This window comes from Mobula hypostoma, unplaced genomic scaffold (assembly GCF_963921235.1).
Source record: "Mobula hypostoma unplaced genomic scaffold, sMobHyp1.1 scaffold_169, whole genome shotgun sequence".
NCBI classification, from domain to species: Eukaryota; Metazoa; Chordata; class Chondrichthyes; order Myliobatiformes; family Myliobatidae; genus Mobula; species Mobula hypostoma.
Genome location: NW_026948235.1, coordinates 97,730 through 116,045, shown reverse-complemented (window position 1 = coordinate 116,045; position 18,316 = coordinate 97,730). Strand labels below are relative to the sequence as shown.

The window sequence follows — 18,316 nt, the reverse complement described above, 5'->3', positions numbered from 1 at the left end:
ATCCTAGCAGAAAAGACAGTGGAACAGCAATGGCCGGTATTCTTGGGAATAATGCACAAGGTGCAAAATCAGTTCATCCCCCGGAGAAGGAAGGATTCAAAGGGGGGAAAGTGGCCACAGTGGTTGACAAAGGAAGTCAGAGATAGCATAGCATTAAAAAAGAAGAAGTATAACAGAGCTAAAGTGAGTGGGAAGACGGATGATTGGGAAATTTTTAAGGAGCAACAGAACTTAACTGAAAAGGCAATACGGGGAGATAAAATGAGGTATGAACGCAAGCTAGCTAGGTATATAAAGGAGGATCGCAAAAGTTTTTTTAGGTATGTGAAGAGAAGGAAGATAGTTAAGAACAATGTTGGGCCCTTGAAGAATGAATTGGGAGAAATTGTTATGGGAAACAGAGAAATGGCAGACGAATTTAATAAGTACTTTGGATCTGTCTTCACTAGGGAAGACACACGCAATCTCCCAGATGTATGGATGTGCCAAGGACATAGGGTAACAGAGGAATTGAAACAGATTGACATTAGGAAGGAAACGGTGATGAGTAGACTGATGGGACTGAAGGCTAACAAATCCCTAGGTCCAGATGGTCTGCATCCTAGGGTACTAAAGAAAGTGGCTCTGGAAATTGCGGATGCATTGGTGATCATTTTCCAATGTTCCTTAGATTCAGGATCAGTTCCTGAGGATTGGCGAATGGCTAATGCTATCCTACTTTTTAAGAAAGGAGTGGGGGAGAAAACAGAGAACTATCGCCCTGTTAGCCTAACATCAGTAGTGGGGAAGATGCTAGAGTCCATTATTAAAGATGAAATAATGGCATATCTTGATAGCAGTGATATGATTGGGCCGAGCCAGCATGGATTTACCAAGGGCAGATCATGCTTGACTAATCTATTGGAGTTTGTCGAGGATGTAACCAGGAAGATAGACGCGGGAGATCCAGTGGACGTGGTGTACCTTGACTTTCAGAAGGCATTTGAAAGGTACCACATAGGAGATTGGTGGGTAAAATCAGAGCTCATGGCATTGCGGGGAGGATATTGACATGGATAGAAAACTGGTTGGCAGATAGAAGGCAAAGTGTAGCAGTGAATGGGTGTTTCTCGGATTGGCAGGTGGTGACTAGTGGGGTGCCACAGGGCTCGGTATTGGGACCATAGCTGTTTACGATTTACATCAATGATTTAGAGGAAGGCATTGTGAATAACATCAGCAAGTTTGCTGATGATACTAAGCTGGGTGGCAGTGTGACATGTGATGAGGATGTTAGAAGAATTCAAGGTGACTTGGATAGGCTGGGTGAGTGGGCAGAAACTTGGCAGATGGCGCTTAATGTGAATAAGTGTGAGGTTATTCACTTTGGGAGCAAGAACAGGAAAGCAGATTATTATCTGAACGGTGTGGAGTTAGGTAAGGAAGAAATACAAAGAGATCTAGGAGTACTTGTTCATCAGTCTCTGAAGGTGAATGAGCAAGTGCAGCAGGCAGTGAAGAAGGCTAATGGAATGTTGGCCTTTATTACAAAGGGAATTGAGTACAAGAGCAAGGAAATCCTTTTGCATTTGTACAGGGCCCTGGTGAGACCACACCTGGAGTATTGTGTGCAGTTTTGGTCTCCAGGGTTAAGGAAGGACATCCTGGCTGTGGAGGAGGTGCAGCGTAGGTTCACTAGGTTAATTCCTGGGATGTCCGGACTGTCTTACGCAGAGAGGTTAGAGAGACTGGGCTTGTACACGCTGGAATTAAGGAGATTGAGGGGGGATCTGATTGAGACATATAAAATTATTAAGGCATTGGACAAGATAGAGGCAGGAAATATGTTCCAGATGCTGGGAGAGTCCAGTACCAGAGGGCATGGTTTAAGAATAAGGGGTAGATCATTTAGGACAGAGTTGACGAGGAACTTCTTCTCCCAGAGAGTTGTGGAGGTGTGGAACGCGCTGGCTCAGAAGGCAGTGGAGGCCAATTCTCTGGATGCTTTCAAGAAGGAGCGAGATAGGTATCTTATGGATAGGGGAGTCAAGGGTTATGGGGACAAGGCAGGAACCAGGTATTGATAGTAGATGATCAGCCATGATCTCAGAATGGCGGTGCAGGCTCGAAGGGCCGAATGGTCTACTTCTGCACCTATTGTCTATTGTCTATTGTCTATTTTCTATTGTCTCAGAGACCTATCTATACACTGAGCTGGTGTGTGTACAGACACAGATAGACTCAGACGCCTGTCTATCAACTGGTGTGTGTACAGACACAAATACACTCAGAGACCTGTCTATCCCCACTCAGCTGGTGTGTGTACGGACACAGATACACTCAGAGACCCGTATCCCCACTCAGCTGGTGTGTGTACGGACACAGATACACTCAGAGACCTGTCGATACACTCAGCTGGTGTGTGTACATACACAGATAGACTGTGACACCTGTCTATCCTCACTCAGCTGGAGTGTGTACAGACACAGATACACTCAGAGACTTGTCTATACACTCAGCTGGTGTGTGTGCAGACACAGATACACTCAGAGACCCGTCTATCCTCACTGTGCATTCGGAGAAGGACTGTTGAGATGGGAAACAGCTTCTTCCCAGGCTGGAAGACCACTGATCTCCTTGCTCCCGCCTCTGTCTCATCACGTATGAAATACCAGGCCTGTTATACTGATTACATTTTGACTTGTGTTGTAAATACTCTCTTTGCTAAATTGTTAATCTTCTGGAACATTTTTTATGATTTGTTAATTTTTTTGTGGTAACATTACTTTGTGTGTTATGTGTGAGTTATCTGTACTGTGTTGTGCACGTTGGTGCAGAGGAACGTTGCTTTATTTGGTGGTATACATGTGCACAGCTGAATGACAATATACCTGAACTTGGTGGGAAGAGAGAAAGTCTAGGGTGGGCGGGGAGTTTGATTATTCTGACCTGTACTGTGGCAGCGAGAAGTGTGCACAGATTCCGTGGCGAGGAGGCACTTTCCCCTGACCTGCTGAGCTGTAGCTGTGGTCAGCCTCTTTGAAGGCCTCACGGTGTCCCTCAGTGGCAGAGCAGCATTAGCTGAGGGAGATGGAGTTCAGAGGTGACAATTCCAGTGTCACCTGTCAGCAGTCTGTACACCCTCCCTGTGAATTGGGAGGCTTTCTCTGAGCACTCCAGTTTTTTTCCCACACCCCAAAGGCATGACGGTTGGTAGGTTAACTGGTCATTGTAAGTTGTCTCATGATTAGGCCAGAGTTAAATTGGGGGTTGCAGGCGATGTGGCTTGACGGATTCGAAGGGCATGTTCTGCGGAGCATTGCAATAATAAATGTTGGTTAGTACTAGACCGGTTGCACTTAGTGATGTGTCCATCACTCCACCGATCTGAACAGCAAGGACTGAGAGTAACACATCACGTCCATATCCGATCCTGCACTTCCCCCCTCGCACAGGAAGTGTCACTGGCTGCCGTGGTTATTGCTTCAGCTCGACTCGATAAAATCAGCGGAAAGTCTGATGCAAGTCATGACTCCAGTGTTTCTCCACCGTGCAGAATGCACACAGAGGACACGGAGCTCACACCAGGGTAAGGATGGCTCCAAACGGGCTCACGGCCAATAGTCGAACAGACACACTTCTGCCCTGAGTGCAGGGGGTTGTGCGTATGTCTTTGCTTAAGGAGTGGTGGTGGTGTGAGTCAATGAGTTGTGTTTGATGAGTGTTTGAGTTTGCCACGTTCAATGTGAGTGGCTGCTTCCTATTTGCATACTCCCAGCAGGTTAACTGTGTGTGCAATTGCTGAACAGTTCAGTGCAGTGTGTGTGTGTGTGTGTGTGTGTGTGTGTGTGTGCATGCACGTGAGAGAGAGCAGGAGTGTAGATCTGTGTGTGTGCGAGAGAGAGCATTAGTGTAAATGTGTGTGATTGTGTGTGAGCACATGTGTGTGTGTGAGAGAGAGAGAGAGCGCATCAGTGTAGATGTGTGTGAGTGTGTGAGAGAGCATTAGTGTAGATGTGTGTGTGAGTGTGACCACGTGTGTGTGTGTGTGAGAGAGAGCATTGGTTTAGATGTGTGTGTGTGAGAGTGTGAGCATGTGTGTGTGTGTGTGTGTGTGTGTGTGTGAGAGAGAGAGAGAGCATCAATGTAGATGTGTGTGTGAGGGAGAGAGCATTAGTGTAGATGTGTGTGTGTAAGAGAGCATTAGTGTAGATGTGTGTGTGAGGGAGAGAGCATTAGTGTAGATGTGTGTGTGAGGGAGAGAGCATTAGTGTAAATGTGTGTGTGTGTAAGAGAGCATTAGTGTAGATGTGTGTGTGAGTGTGACCATGTGTGTGTGTGTGTGTGAGAGAGAGAGAGAGAGAGCATCAGTGTAGATGTGTGTGTGAGTGTGTGAGAGAGCATTAGTGTAGATGTGTGTGTGAGTGTGACCACGTGTGTGTGTGTGTGAGAGAGAGCATTGGTTTAGATGTGTGTGTGTGAGAGTGTGAGCATGTGTGTGTGTGTGTGTGTGTGTGTGTGTGTGTGAGAGAGAGAGAGAGCATCAATGTAGATGTGTGTGTGAGGGAGAGAGCATTAGTGTAGATGTGTGTGTGTAAGAGAGCATTAGTGTAGATGTGTGTGTGAGGGAGAGAGCATTAGTGTAAATGTGTGTGTGTGTAAGAGAGCATTAGTGTAGATGTGTGTGTGAGTGTGACCATGTGTGTGTGTGTGTGTGTGTGTGTGAGAGAGAGAGAGAGAGAGAGCATCAGTGTAGATGTGTGTGTGAGAGAGAGAGAGAGCATTGGTGTAGATGTGTGTGTGAGTGTGTGTGAGCACTTGTTTGTGAGGGAGAGAGAGCATTAGTGTAGATCTGTGTGTGTGTGTGTGTGTGTGTGTGTGTGCGTGAGTGTGTGTGTGAACATGTATATAAGGGTGAGAATGGGTGTCTGTGTGCCTGTTGGTAATTCCTGTTGTTTGGGCCTGTTGGTGATTTCTGTTGTGTGGGCTTGTTGGTGATTCCTGTTGTTGGGGCCTGTTGGTGATTCCTGTTGTTGGGGCCTGTTGGTGATTCCTGTTGTTGGGCCCTGTTAGTGATTCCTGTTGTTGGGCCCTGTTAATGATTCCTGTTGTTGGGCCCTGTTAGTGATTCCTGTTGTTGGGGCCTGTTGGTGATTCCTGTTGTTGGGCCCTGTTAGTGATTCCTGTTGTTGGGCCCTGTTAGTGATTCCTGTTGTTGGGCCCTGTTGGTGATTCCTGTTGTTGGGGCCTGTTAGTGATTCCTGTTGTTGGGGCCTGTTGGTGATTCCTGTTGCTGGGGCCTGTTAGTGATTCCTGGTGTTGGATCTTGTTGGTGATTCCTGTTGTTGGGACCTGTTAGTGATTCCTGTTGTTGGGCCCTGTTGGTGATTCCTGTTGTTGGGGCCTGTTAGTGATTCCTGTTGTTGGGGCCTGTTGGTGATTCCTGTTGCTGGGGCCTGTTAGTGATTCCTGGTGTTGGATCTTGTTGGTGATTCCTGTTGTTGGGACCTGTTAGTGATTCCTGTTGTTGGGCCCTGTTGGTAATTCCTGTTGTGGGATCCTGTTGGTGATTCCTGTTGTTGGGGCCTGTTGGTGATTCCTGTTGTTGGGGCCTGTTGGTAATTCCTGTTGTGGGATCCTGTTGGTGATTCCTGTTGTTGGGCCCTGTTGGTGATTCCTGTTGTTGGGGCCTGTTGGTAATTCCTGTTGTGGGATCCTGTTGGTAATTCCTGTTGTGGGATCCTGTTGGTGATTCCTGTTGTTGGGCCCTGTTGGTGATTTCTGTTGTTGGGGCCTGTTGGTGATTCCTGTTGTTGGGGCCTGTTGGTAATTCCTGTTGTTGGATCTTGTTGGTGATTCCTGTTGTTGGGGCCTGTTGGTGATTCCTGTTGTTGGGGCCTGTTAGTAATTCCTGTTGTTGGATCTTGTTGGTGATTCCTGTTGTTGGGGCCTGTTGGTGATTCCTGTTGTTGGATCTTGTTGGTGATTCCTGTTGTTGGGGCCTGTTGGTGATTCCTGTTGTTGGGGCCTGTTAGTGATTCCTGTTGTTGGGGCTTGTTGGTGATTCCTGTTGTTGAGTCCTGTTGGTTATTGCTGTTAATTTCCGATATCTGGATCTGGTGTTGATACATTTCAGCCCAAGTGGACTCTATTGTTATTTCTTGTTTTTTATTATCATAAATATCAGACATTGACTAATAGCAGCACATGATACAGCTGTTGAAATTCATAACAGGAACCCTCTTACTGTGTATTCATCTCCAAGACTGTGTTGAAAACAACTGGAATATGATACCAGAGTCTGCCATGATTTAACTTCTCATTTCCTCTCTCTGATATGGATGAAAACATACAACATGTATGCTGAGGAAAATATGATATCAGGAACAAGACTTACCCATGTTTAGAACTTGAGGCTGGTGATTTCTAGCTGTGACAATGTGCAGTGTCTGAGCGGGGATCCCACCGGCAAATGGTAGCACTACCTTCTGAGGTGTGTGGGGAGAAGCTTTTCCTGAAACATTGGGTGTGTGCCTTTAGGCTCCTGTACCTCCTCCTTGTTAGTAGCTGTGAGAGGAGGGAATGTCCCAGGTGATGGGGGTCCTTCACGGTGGGTGCAGCCTTTTTGTGGCATCGCCTGTTGGAGTCGTCCCGGATGGTGTCCTTTCTGGCCATTCCCTCTGACATACAGTTGCATGTTGTAGACTCTGTCTCTGCTGGCTGAGCAGAGAGATCCCTCCTGCTCCACTGCTCCTACCCAGAACCGAACAAGAAGCCTGCAAGTCAGGTCCTCAGCATTAATACTATTTGCACAGTCTGTCCACTTCTGCACACTGCTTGTTTGTCAGTCTTGTCAGTGTTTCGTAAAATGTGATTGTTTTTCCTTTTCCCTGTAAACCTTGCAGAACAATGACTGCCAGGGCTGCACGTGGCAACATATACATACTCGATAGTAAACTTACCTTCAACTTTCAACACTTGTTCCCCACTGACCTATTCCTTCTCACTCACCCAACCCTGCTCCTGGATTCTAGTGCGCAGAGACAGCTCCCAGCGGGCAATCGGTGCCAAAGCACACGCAACATTTTCATTCCCCGGAGCATCTGGGGAAAAGCCACCCGGTCAGAAGGGGTGCGTGCAAACTCCACACGGGCAGCACCTGAGGTCAGAGTATCCGGTACTGGAGGTGTCGGCTCTTCCTGCAGTGCCACCGTGCTGCCAGTCTGAAGGAGCCAGTGTACTCAGCTCCGGAAAGGCCGCCTCTACTCTTTCTTAAAAGTGATTGTGGAAGCCTGTGCGACACCACTCTCAGTTTTGAGATCCAGACATTTCCATGAGAGGGACTTCTTCCCATTTCACATGAGCAGCTTCAAAGTAAATTCATTATCAAAGTACATTTATATCACGATATAAAACCCTGAGATTTGCTTTCTTGCGGCCAAAAAATGCAATAGAATCAATGAAAGACTGCCCTAACAGGATGGGCAACACCAGAGTGCAAAAGAAAAAAAAATGTGCAAGTGTAAATGGTAAAAAAATAAACAATAAACATGGAGAACATGAGATGACAGTCCTTGAAAGTGAGTCCATAGGTTGTGGGAACAGTTCAGTGATGGGGTGAGAGAACACCAGTGAAATTATCCCCTCTCGTTCAAGAGCCTGATGGTTCAGGGTTAAAAACTGCTCCTGAACCTGGTGGTGTGGGTCCTAAGGCTCCTGTACCTTCTTCGTGATGGCAGCAGCAAGAAGAGGGCATGGTCTGGAGGGTGGGGGTTCTTGATGGTGGATGTTGGCTTCCTGAAACAGCGGTCTGTGTAGGTGTGTTTTACCAGTGATGGACTGGGCCATATCCACTCCTCTTTGTCGGATTTTCCATTGGAGGGCATTGGTGTTTCCATACCCAGGCCATGATACAACCAGTCAATGTACTCTCCATCACACATCTGTAGAGGTTTGTCAAAGCTTCAGATGTCATGCCAAATCTTTGCAAACTCCTAAGGAAATAGAGGTACTGCCTTGCTTTCTTTATAAGGGCAATTATGTTCTGGGCCCAGGACAAATTCTCTGAAATGATAACACTGAGAAATTTAAACCTGACCCTCTCCACCAATGAGGATTGGCTCATGACCTCTGGTTTCCTCCTCCTGAAGTCAATAATCAGCTCCTTAGTCTTGCTGACACTGAGTGTGAGGTTGGTGTTATGGCGTCACTCAGTCAGATTTTCAATCTCTGTCTTGTATGCTGATTCATCACCACCTTTGATTCAGCCTACGAAAGTAGTGTCGTCAGCAAACTTGAACATGGCATTGAAGCTGTGCTTAGCCTCACAGTCACAAGTATAAAGTGAGTAGAGCAGGGGGCTAAGCACACAGCCTTGTTGTGCACGTGCTGATGGTGATCATGGGGGAGATGTTGTTGCCAATCTGAATTAACTAGGGTCTGCAAGTGAGGAAATCGAGTACCTGATTGCACGAGGAAGTATTGTCAAGGTCTTAGAATTTATTAATTAGTCTTGAGGGGATGATGGTTTTGAATGCCAAGTTGCATTCGATAAAGAGCATCCTGATGTATGTATCTTCATTGTCCAGATGTTGAAAGTAAAATTTCTTATCGGAAAACGTACATGTCACCTCATACAACCTTGAGATTCTTTTTCCTGTGAGCATACTTAGCAAATCTACAGAACAGTAAGTGTAAACAGGATCAACGAAGGAGCAAGAGCAGAGAAATCAACAAACTGTTGAAATACAACCGTCAATAAATAGCAATTAATAATGAGAGCATGAAATAACAAGATAAAGAGCCCTTAAAGTGAGAGCATTAGTTGTGGGAACATCTCAAAAGACGAGTGGTGTTATCCTCCTTTGTTCATCAGCCTGATGTTGAGGAGCAGTAACCATCCTTAAACCTGGTGGTGCAGATCCCGAGGCATCTGTTCTTTCTACCTGATGTCAGCCGTGAAAAAGGAACATGGCCTAGGTGATGAGGATCTTTGATGATGGATGCTGCTTTTCTACAACAGCGTTTCATGTCGATATGCTCAGTGGTTGGGTGGGCTTTCCCTGTGAAGTACTGGGTTGAATCCATTACCTTTTGCAGGAGTTTCTGTTCAAAGGCATTGGTGTTCCCATACCAGGCCATAATGCAGCCAGTCAGCACACATCTATAGAAGTTCATCGAGGTTTTTGATGACATGCCAAACCTCTGCAGACTCCTAAGGAAGCAGAGGTGCAGTTGTGCTTTCTTTGCAGTTACATTTACAGAGTATATGATGGGTCTAGGAGAGGTCCTCTGAGACAGTGACCCCCAGGAGTTTAAAGTTACTGACCCTCTCCACCTCTGGTCCTCTGATGATTACTGGCTCATGGACCTCTGGTTTCCCTCTCCTGAAGTCTACAATCAGTTCCCTGGTCTTGCTGACATTGAGTGAGAAGTTGTTATTACATCACTCAGTCAAGTTTTCAATCTCTTTCCTATATGCTGATTCATCACCACCTTTGATACGGCCTACAACAGTGTGTCATCAGCAAACTTGGATATGGCATTGAAGCTGTGCTTAGCTCCAGAGTTGTGAGAAGAGCCAGTGAGATGGTATCTCCTATGGACCTGTAGCTCTGGTAGGCAAATTGGAGCAGATCCAAGTCACCTCTCAGGCAGGAGTTGATCTACTTCATCGCCAGCCTCTCACAACACTTCATCATAGTGGATGTAAGTGCTGCTGGACGATAGTCATCAAGGCAAGTTGCACACACACAAAATGCTGGAGGAACTCAGCAGGCCAGGCAGCATCTATGGAAAAAAGAACAGTCAGCGTTTCGGGCCGAGGCATCAACTGTACATTTTTCCATAGGTGTTGCCTCATCTGCTGAGTTCATCCCGCAATTTGTGTATGTGCTGCTTGGATTTCCAGCATCTGCAGATTTTCTCTTGTTCGAGACAGGTTAGCGCGTTCTTCTAAGACACGGTATAATTGAAGCCTGCTTGAAACAGGAAGGTACCTCAGACTTGGGCATTTTCCAATCATTGGAAATAAATGTGATTCCCATCAATATTACTTTCTCTTTGAAGTGGCCTTTCATGCTGATCAGATGCTCACCCTTTCTCCTTTCAAGTTTTGTGTCAAGCCCAAGTTCAGGTCAAAGGGTCATGGAGTCACAGAGAACTCACTTTCAAGGTCTCTATAATTCAGTATTACATACTTGTTATTATTTGTACTATTTGTCTTCTTTTCCACATTGACTGCTTCTCAGTCTTTGTTTATGTGTAGATTTTCATAATTTCTCCTGCACCTTTTTATTTTCATGTAAATCCCTGCAAGAAAATGAATCTCAGGGTTGTATACATAGCTAGATAATAAATTTACTTTGAACTTTGAAGCTATGTAGCAGATTTTGTCGATCCAAGACTGCTTTGGAGAAGGTTCTGTGATAATGTTGGAGTCACAGAGCGATACAGCACAGAAACAGGCCAGGCCCGTTGGCCCATGTAGGCCGTGCCGAATTGTTATTCTGCCTGTATCATTGACCTACACCTAGACCAGGCCCTCCATACCCTATGTCCTCCATTTCTCTTAAATGTTCAAATCAAACCCACATCCACCACTTCCTCTGCAGCTCTTCCCACACTGTCACAGCCCTCTGAATGAAGAAGTTATTTATTTTTATATTTTTAAAGAGATACACTGCCCTTCCAGCCCAAAGAGCTGTGCCACTCGGCAACACATCTATTTTAACCCTCGCCTGATCACAGGACAATTTACAATGACCAGTGACTCTTAACCGGTATATCCTTGGACTGTAGGAAGAAAGCAGAGCATCTGGAGGAAACCCACGTGGTTCACGGGGAGAATGTATAAACTCCTTACAGACAGCTCCAGAATTGAACTCTGAACTCTGACGCATCCCAAGCTGTAACCACTGTGCTACCATGGTACCCACCTTTCACCCTTAACCCATGACCTCTTGTCCTAATCTTACCCAACCTCAATGGAAAAAGCTTGCTTGCATTTATCCTATCCATACCCTTCATAATTTTGTATATCTCTGTCTAAATTCCCTCATTCTCCGATGCTCGAGAGAATAAAAGTCCTAACTTATTCAACGTTTCCCTATCACTCAGGTCCTCCGGTCCCAGCAACATCCATGTAAATTTTCTTTGCATTCTTTCAACATTATTTATGTCTTTTCTGTAGTAGGTGACCAAAACTGCACACTGTACTCCAAATTAGGCCCCAGTAATGTCTTATACAACTTCAGCATAACATCCCCAACTCCTGTACTCAATACTTTGATTTATAAAGGCCAATGTGACCTTCTTACGACCCTATCTACCTGTTACTTATTGTTTATTTGTTTGTTTTGTATTTGCTAAGATCGTCTTCTTTTGCCTATTGGTTATTTGTCTGTTTGTGTTAGTACTTTGAACTTTAACCTCTTGAAATTAGGCCTCAGCAACATTTTGGAAATACTGTACTGTTGGCCTGTACTGTAGGGCTGAAATGGGACTTTGCCTGAGTGAGTCCACAATGACAATCAACCTCTCCTCCCCATTTACACTACGCAGATCCTTTTTCCGTCATTTTCCAATATTTCAATCAATTCCCAGGTTCCAGGTTACCCACACACTAAAGACAATTTACGGTGTCCCATTCACCCACCAACCTGCACATCGTAGGGATCTCGGAGGAAACCAGAGCACCTGGAGGAAACCTACATGGTCACAGAGAGAACTTACAATTTCCACACATTCACAGAGCACCCGAGGACAGGAGTGAAACTGCGTCTCTGGTATTGTGGAGCAGCAGCTCTCCCAGTTGTGTCACTGTGCTGTCGTTTTGATTGGACAGATCTTGGTTGAGCACGCTAATAACTCAGTGGCCACTTCATTATGTACACTATACACCTGCTCGTTCATGCCAAATATCTAATCAGCCAATCATGTGGCAGCAACTCAATGCATAAAAACACGCCGACATGATCAAGAGGTTCAGTTGTTCTTCAGACCAAACATCAGAAATGTGATCTAAGTGACTTTGGCAGTGGAACAGCTGTTGGTGCCAGATGGGGTGGTTTGAGTATCTTCTGAGGCTTACACACGCAGCAGTCTCTAGAGTTTAACTAATGAAGTGGCCATTGAGTGTATATTTAATTAGTTAGTCATTCGTTGACATATTTGTGGGAAGTGTTTTTTTTTCTCTTGCACTCGTTATTTAATCTGATCAACAATATGTATTGAATCATACTGGTTCAGAATTGGCTCACCCACAGAAGGCACATTGTGGTTGTAGATGGAGTACATTCTGCTTGTAATTTGGTGAGCAGCAGTGTTCCTTGTGGATCTGTTTTGGAACCCATGCTCTTTGTGACGCTCATGGATGAGGAAGTGTTAGGTTGGGTTAGTAGGTTTGCAGATGACTTGAAGGCTGGTGGAGTTGTGGATACTGTAGAAGGTTGTCGTAGGCCGGAACAGCACTTTTATGGGATACTGATCTCGGTTGAGAAGTGAGAGGTAGAGTTCAACCAAGAAAAGTGTGAAGTGATTCACTTTGGAAGGTCGAATTTGAAAGCAGAGTACAAGGTGAATGGCAGGATTATTTGCAGTGTGGAGGAACAGAAGGAACTTGGGGTGCATGTCTAAAGATTCCTCAAAGTTACCACGCAAGTTGATAGGGTTGTTAAGAAGGTGTATGGTGTAATATTTTCTTTAACATAATATTACTAATATCTTGGTAATATTACCAATAGTTTCCTTCGTTAATCACTCTTCAACATACTGTATGTATGGAAAGTGTTTTTCTCTCTTGAACCCATTATATAATCCAATTAACAATTTGTATTGCATCATACCCGTTAGTCAGCACAGAATTAACTCCATATCCTTGTCTCCCATGCAGGTAGGAAGAGGGGGACTAGTCTGATGGGATGGCGGAGAACAGGAATGATACTCCCAAAGCCAGGAAGTTCACCAGGGATGGTCGGAGGACAGCGAGGCGCAGGAGGGGACTTCCTGAGTTCCAGAACCCAGAGGCCGAGGAGCACAAATGGGCGGAAGGGTGGAGCTCTGGAGAAATGTTTATCATGGAGAAGGTCCATGAGTTCTTCCAGGAGTGTGGTGGGGACGAGAGGGGCTTCATCACGCGGGAAGACATGAAGGTAAGAACTGTACCCTCCGCGCTCCCTAATTCCTACCTAGCATGTCAGAGACATCTGGAGAACTCCAACATCTGATTAACGCAAAGAATAGATATGCAGAATTATGTAGCATGGAACGTAGAGCAGTACAGCAAGTACAGGCTTTTTGGCCCACAATGTTGATACTCATGTGAGCATGGTACCCAAAGTGATGGCTATAGTGCTTTGGTGTCTCGTTCTGTGTTTGTTCATTTTCAGTCAATTCAGTTGGTGTATATATATATTTAATTATTCTGTTATCTGTATTTTAAACTCTAACTTTACTTTTGTATAATTCTTTATTCTTTATAACTCTTGAATGTTGTTTGTTGCATGTCTACCCTGACCAACTCACCACAGCTCAGTGCTACAGTGTGATTGATAGATACAACTTCCATGTTCTTCAGTGATATTCACAGGGGTATCGGGTCCATAGACACTGAGTGGCCACTTTAATAGGTACACTTATACACCTGCTCGTTAATGGAAATATCTAATCAGCCAATCATGTGGCAGCAACTCAATGCATTAAAGAATGTAGAATAGACATAGTCAAGAGGTTCAGCTGTTGTTCAGGTTAAACATCCGAATAGGGAAGAAATGTGATCTAAGTGATTTTCACAATGGAATGATTGTTGGTGCCAGACAGAGTGGCTTGAGTATCTCAGAAATTGCCGATCTCCTGAGATTTTCATGCATTGGATTGCAACAGTAACTTGAATAACCATGCATTACAACAGTGGTGTGCAGAAGAGCATCTCTGAACATACAACACATTGAACCATGAAGTGGACGGGCTACAGCAGCAGAAGACCACAGACATGCACTCAGTGGCCACTTTATTAGGTACAGGTTCTATGGCTCCATTTGGGTGCAGATCAATGGGACTATGCAGATCAATGGGACTAGACAGATCAATGGGACTAGACAGATCAGTGGGACTATGCAGATCAATGGGACTAGACAGATCAATGGGACTATGCAGATCAATGGGACTAGACAGATCAATGGGACTAGACAAATCAATGGGACTATGCAGATCAATGGGACTAGACAGATCAATGGGACTAGACAGATCAATGGGACTATGCAGATCAATGGGACTAGACAGATCAATGGGACTAGACAGATCAGTGGGACTATGCAGATCAATGGGACTAGACAGATCAATGGGACTAGACAAATCAATGGGACTATGCAGATCAATGGGACTAGACAGATCAATGGGACTAGACAGATCAATGGGACTATGCAGATCAATGGGACTAGACAGATCAATGGGACTATGCAGATCAATGGGACTATGCAGATCAATGGGACTAGACAGATCAATGGGACTAGACAGATCAATGGGACTATGCAGATCAATGGGACTATGCAGATCAATGAGACTAGACAGATCAATGGAACTAGACAGATCAATGGGACTAGACAGATCAATGGGACTGTGCAGATCAATGAGACTAGACAGATCAATGGGACTAGACAGATCAATGGGACTATGCAGATCAATGAGACTAGACAGATCAATGGAACTAGACAGATCAATGGGACTAGACAGATCAATGGGACTATGCAGATCAATGGGACTATGCAGATCAATGGGACTAGACAGATCAATGGGACTATGCAGATCAATGGGACTATGCAGATCAATGGGACTAGACAGATCAATGGGACTAGACAGATCAATGGGACTAGACAGATCAATGGGACTATGCAGATCAATGGGACTATGCAGATCAATGAGACTAGACAGATCAATGGAACTAGACAGATCAATGGGACTAGACAGATCAATGGGACTCTGCAGATCAATGAGACTAGACAGATCAATGGGACTAGACAGATCAATGGGACTATGCAGATCAATGAGACTAGACAGATCAATGGAACTAGACAGATCAATGGGACTAGACAGATCAATGGAACTAGACAGATCAATGGGACTAGACAGATCAATGGGACTATGCAGATCAATGGGACTATGCAGATCAATGAGACTAGACAGATCAATGGAACTAGACAGATCAATGGGACTAGACAGATCAATGGAACTAGACAGATCAATGGGACTAGACAGATCAATGGGACTATGCAGATCAATGGGACTAGACAGACCAATGGAACTATGCAGATCAATGGGTTAGCACAGACTAGGGTAGCTGAAGGACCGGTTTTTGTGCTGTAGTGTTCTATGATTTGATGACTCCAAGTGGCACCTAATAAAGTGGCCACTGAGTGTACATGTAAATGTATATTGTGATAAAATTAATCTTTGATCATTGTGCTGAGTGTTTAAACTGACTTCATGATCAATCCAACCCTTCCCACCAAATTAGTAATCAGAGAGCAGAAATTTAAAATAAATCAGGACATTCTGACTTCTTCCTCTTCCTTTCCAGCCCTGATGAAAGGTCTCGGCCTGAAATATCGACTGTTTCATTCCTTTCCATAGATGCTGCCTGACCTGCCTAGTTCCTGCAGGATTTTGTGCAAGTTGTTCAGGATTTCCAACATCTGCAGAATCTCTTGTGTTTATAAAATAAAAACCAAAGTTTCTTGAAATGATTGGCAGGTCCAGACATTATGCATTTTTCTTCTGCCTTCTGGGAGAAAATACAGGAACTGCAGACTCAAGAGCAGCTTCTCCCTTACTGCTCCCTCACCCTGGACCTCTCTCACATCCCTTTCCACAGACCCTAAATCTCTCTCACATCCCGTTCCACAGACCCTAAATCTCTCTCACATCCCTTTCCACAGACCCTAACTCTGTCTCACATCCTGTTCCACAGACCCTAAATCTCTCTCACATCCCTTTCCACAGACCCTACCTCTGTCTCACATTCTGTTCCACAGACCCTAAATCTCTCTCACATCCTGTTCCACAGACCCTAAATCTCTCTTATATCCCATTCCAGACATCCCCTACTACCGGATCCCTGAATCTCTCTTGCCTCCCGTTCCAAACATTCCTCACTGCTACAGTCCCCGAAATCTTCTCACATCCCACTCCAGTTACTCCTCACCTGCCTATCACCTCCCCTGGTGCCCCTCCTTCTTCCCTTTCTCCTCTCCTATCAGATTCCTGCTTATCCAGCCCTTCAGCTTTCCGACACTCCTCATTTCACTGATCGTCTTCTAGCTAGCCTCCTTCCCCTCCTGCACACCTTTTTATTTTGGCATCTACCCCCTTCCTTTCCAATCCTGATGGTGGGTCTCGGCGAATGTTTATTCAGTTCCATTGATTCTACCTGATCTGATGAATTCCTGCACATTTTGTGTGTGTTACTTTGAATTTCCAGCATCTGCAGAATCTCCCATATCACAGATCGGCACATGGACGATAGGAAAATGGAGGGTTAAGTGAGAAGGTAGGGGTAGTTAGATCTTGGAGTAGGTTAAAAGGTTGGCACAACATTGTGGGCTGCATTGTGCTGTAATGTTCTATCATCATTACTATCTGCTTTACATCTTGTGATTGCACAAAATATACACAGAAAACACAATGCAAACAGTTCGTCATTCATTAAATCCATTTTGCCATCAAGAGGGCCATTTATCCAATTCTGTTCCATGTCTGATGTTCTATACCTACTTTTCTCCACATTAGGCTCAAATTGACGACTTTGTCGTCTCATTTAACCTGCGCAGATACTGCTATGGTCTCAGCTAGTACTCTTCAACCCTCACCTCAGCTTCTGTCCTTCAGTTGTCAGCACATTTAAGAACTGGCTCTTTCCTCTGTCTCTACTCTATCAACAGAAACTCCAGGAGAAGTTTCCTTTCAGTTCTGAGGAGCTGGAGACAGTGTTTGATAAACTGGACAATGACAACAAAGGAATTCTGACCCCGGAACAACTCACAACAGGGCTGAGTAAGTTCAGAGTACGATGTCTGGTGGCCCCTTTGGGGCTGGGCTATGGGATCTCGTATAGGAAATGCAGCACAATGTGGGTCCACACGTGGATCTCTCACTGGAGACTGAAGTAGCTGATGGCGACAGGCTTTGAGTGTCCGAGAGGGACACAGATCAGTAAATGCTCACAACAACAGGAATTTTCACTCTGGTGAAAGAATAGGCCTTTGGGACTCAAATCTCCGTGTATGCTCACTTAGGTATTCTCCCCATATAGACTGGGCAACTATGTCAACATTCTGTATAAAGTGGATGTTCAATATCACCCTCATCAATATCACCAACATCATCCATACCCCTCGTCAATATCACTCACATCCCCCCGTCAATATCACCCACATTCCCCGTCAATATCACCCACATCTCCTTTGTCAATATCACCCACATCCCCCGTCAATATCACTCACATCCCCCTCATCAGTATCATCCACAACCCCCTTGTCAATATCACCCACATCCCCCTCGTCAGTATCATCCACATCCCCCTTGTCAATATCACCCACATCCCACGTCAATATCACCCACATCCCCCGTCAATATCACACACATCCCCCTCGTCAGTATCATCCACACTCCCCTTGTCAATATCACCCACATCCCCCTCGTCAGTATCATCCACATCCCCCTTGTCAATATCACCCACATCCCCCTCGTCAAAATCACCCACATCCCCCTAATCAATATCACCCACATCCCCCTCGTCAATATCACCCACAGCCCCGTTATCAATATCACTCACATCCCCTGTCAATATCACCCACATTCCCCTCGTCGATATCATCCACATCCCCCTTGTCAATATCACCCACATCCCCCTCGTCAGTATCATCCACTTCACCCTTGTCAATATCACCCACATCTCCCTCGTCAATATCACCCACATCCCCCTTGTGAATATCACTCACATCCCCTTGTCAACATCACCCACATTCCCCGTCAATATCACCCACATCCCCCTCGTCAGTATCATCCACATCCCCCTTGTCAATATCACCCACATCCCCGTCATCAATATCATTCACATCTCCTCGCCAACATCACCCACATTCCCCGTCAATATCACCCACATCCCCCGTCAATATCACCCACATCCCCCTCGTCAAAATCACCCACATCCCCCTCATCAATATCACCCACATCCCCCTCGTCAATATCACCCACATCCCCCTCGTCAAAATCACCCACATCCCCCTCATCAATATCACCCACATCTCCCTCGTCGATATCACCCATGTCCTCTCATCAATAT

The 18,316-nt window shown here is 45.3% G+C and overlaps 1 protein-coding gene across 1 annotated transcript in view; it reads left to right on the top strand.

Annotated features, from left to right (window-relative positions):
* Positions 1–3,457: 3,457 nt before the first annotated feature.
* The window catches only part of LOC134342105 (EF-hand calcium-binding domain-containing protein 4B-like), a gene marked incomplete at its 3' end in the record, with an annotated part of 74,931 nt that continues 60,072 nt past the window's right edge, over positions 3,458–18,316 (top strand). Inside the window, exons 1-3 of the mRNA XM_063040040.1 lie at positions 3,458–3,568; positions 12,872–13,130; positions 16,914–17,025. Of these exons, the coding sequence (XP_062896110.1) occupies positions 12,900–13,130; positions 16,914–17,025 (343 nt within the window). The remainder of the gene's footprint in view (positions 3,569–12,871; positions 13,131–16,913; positions 17,026–18,316) is intronic.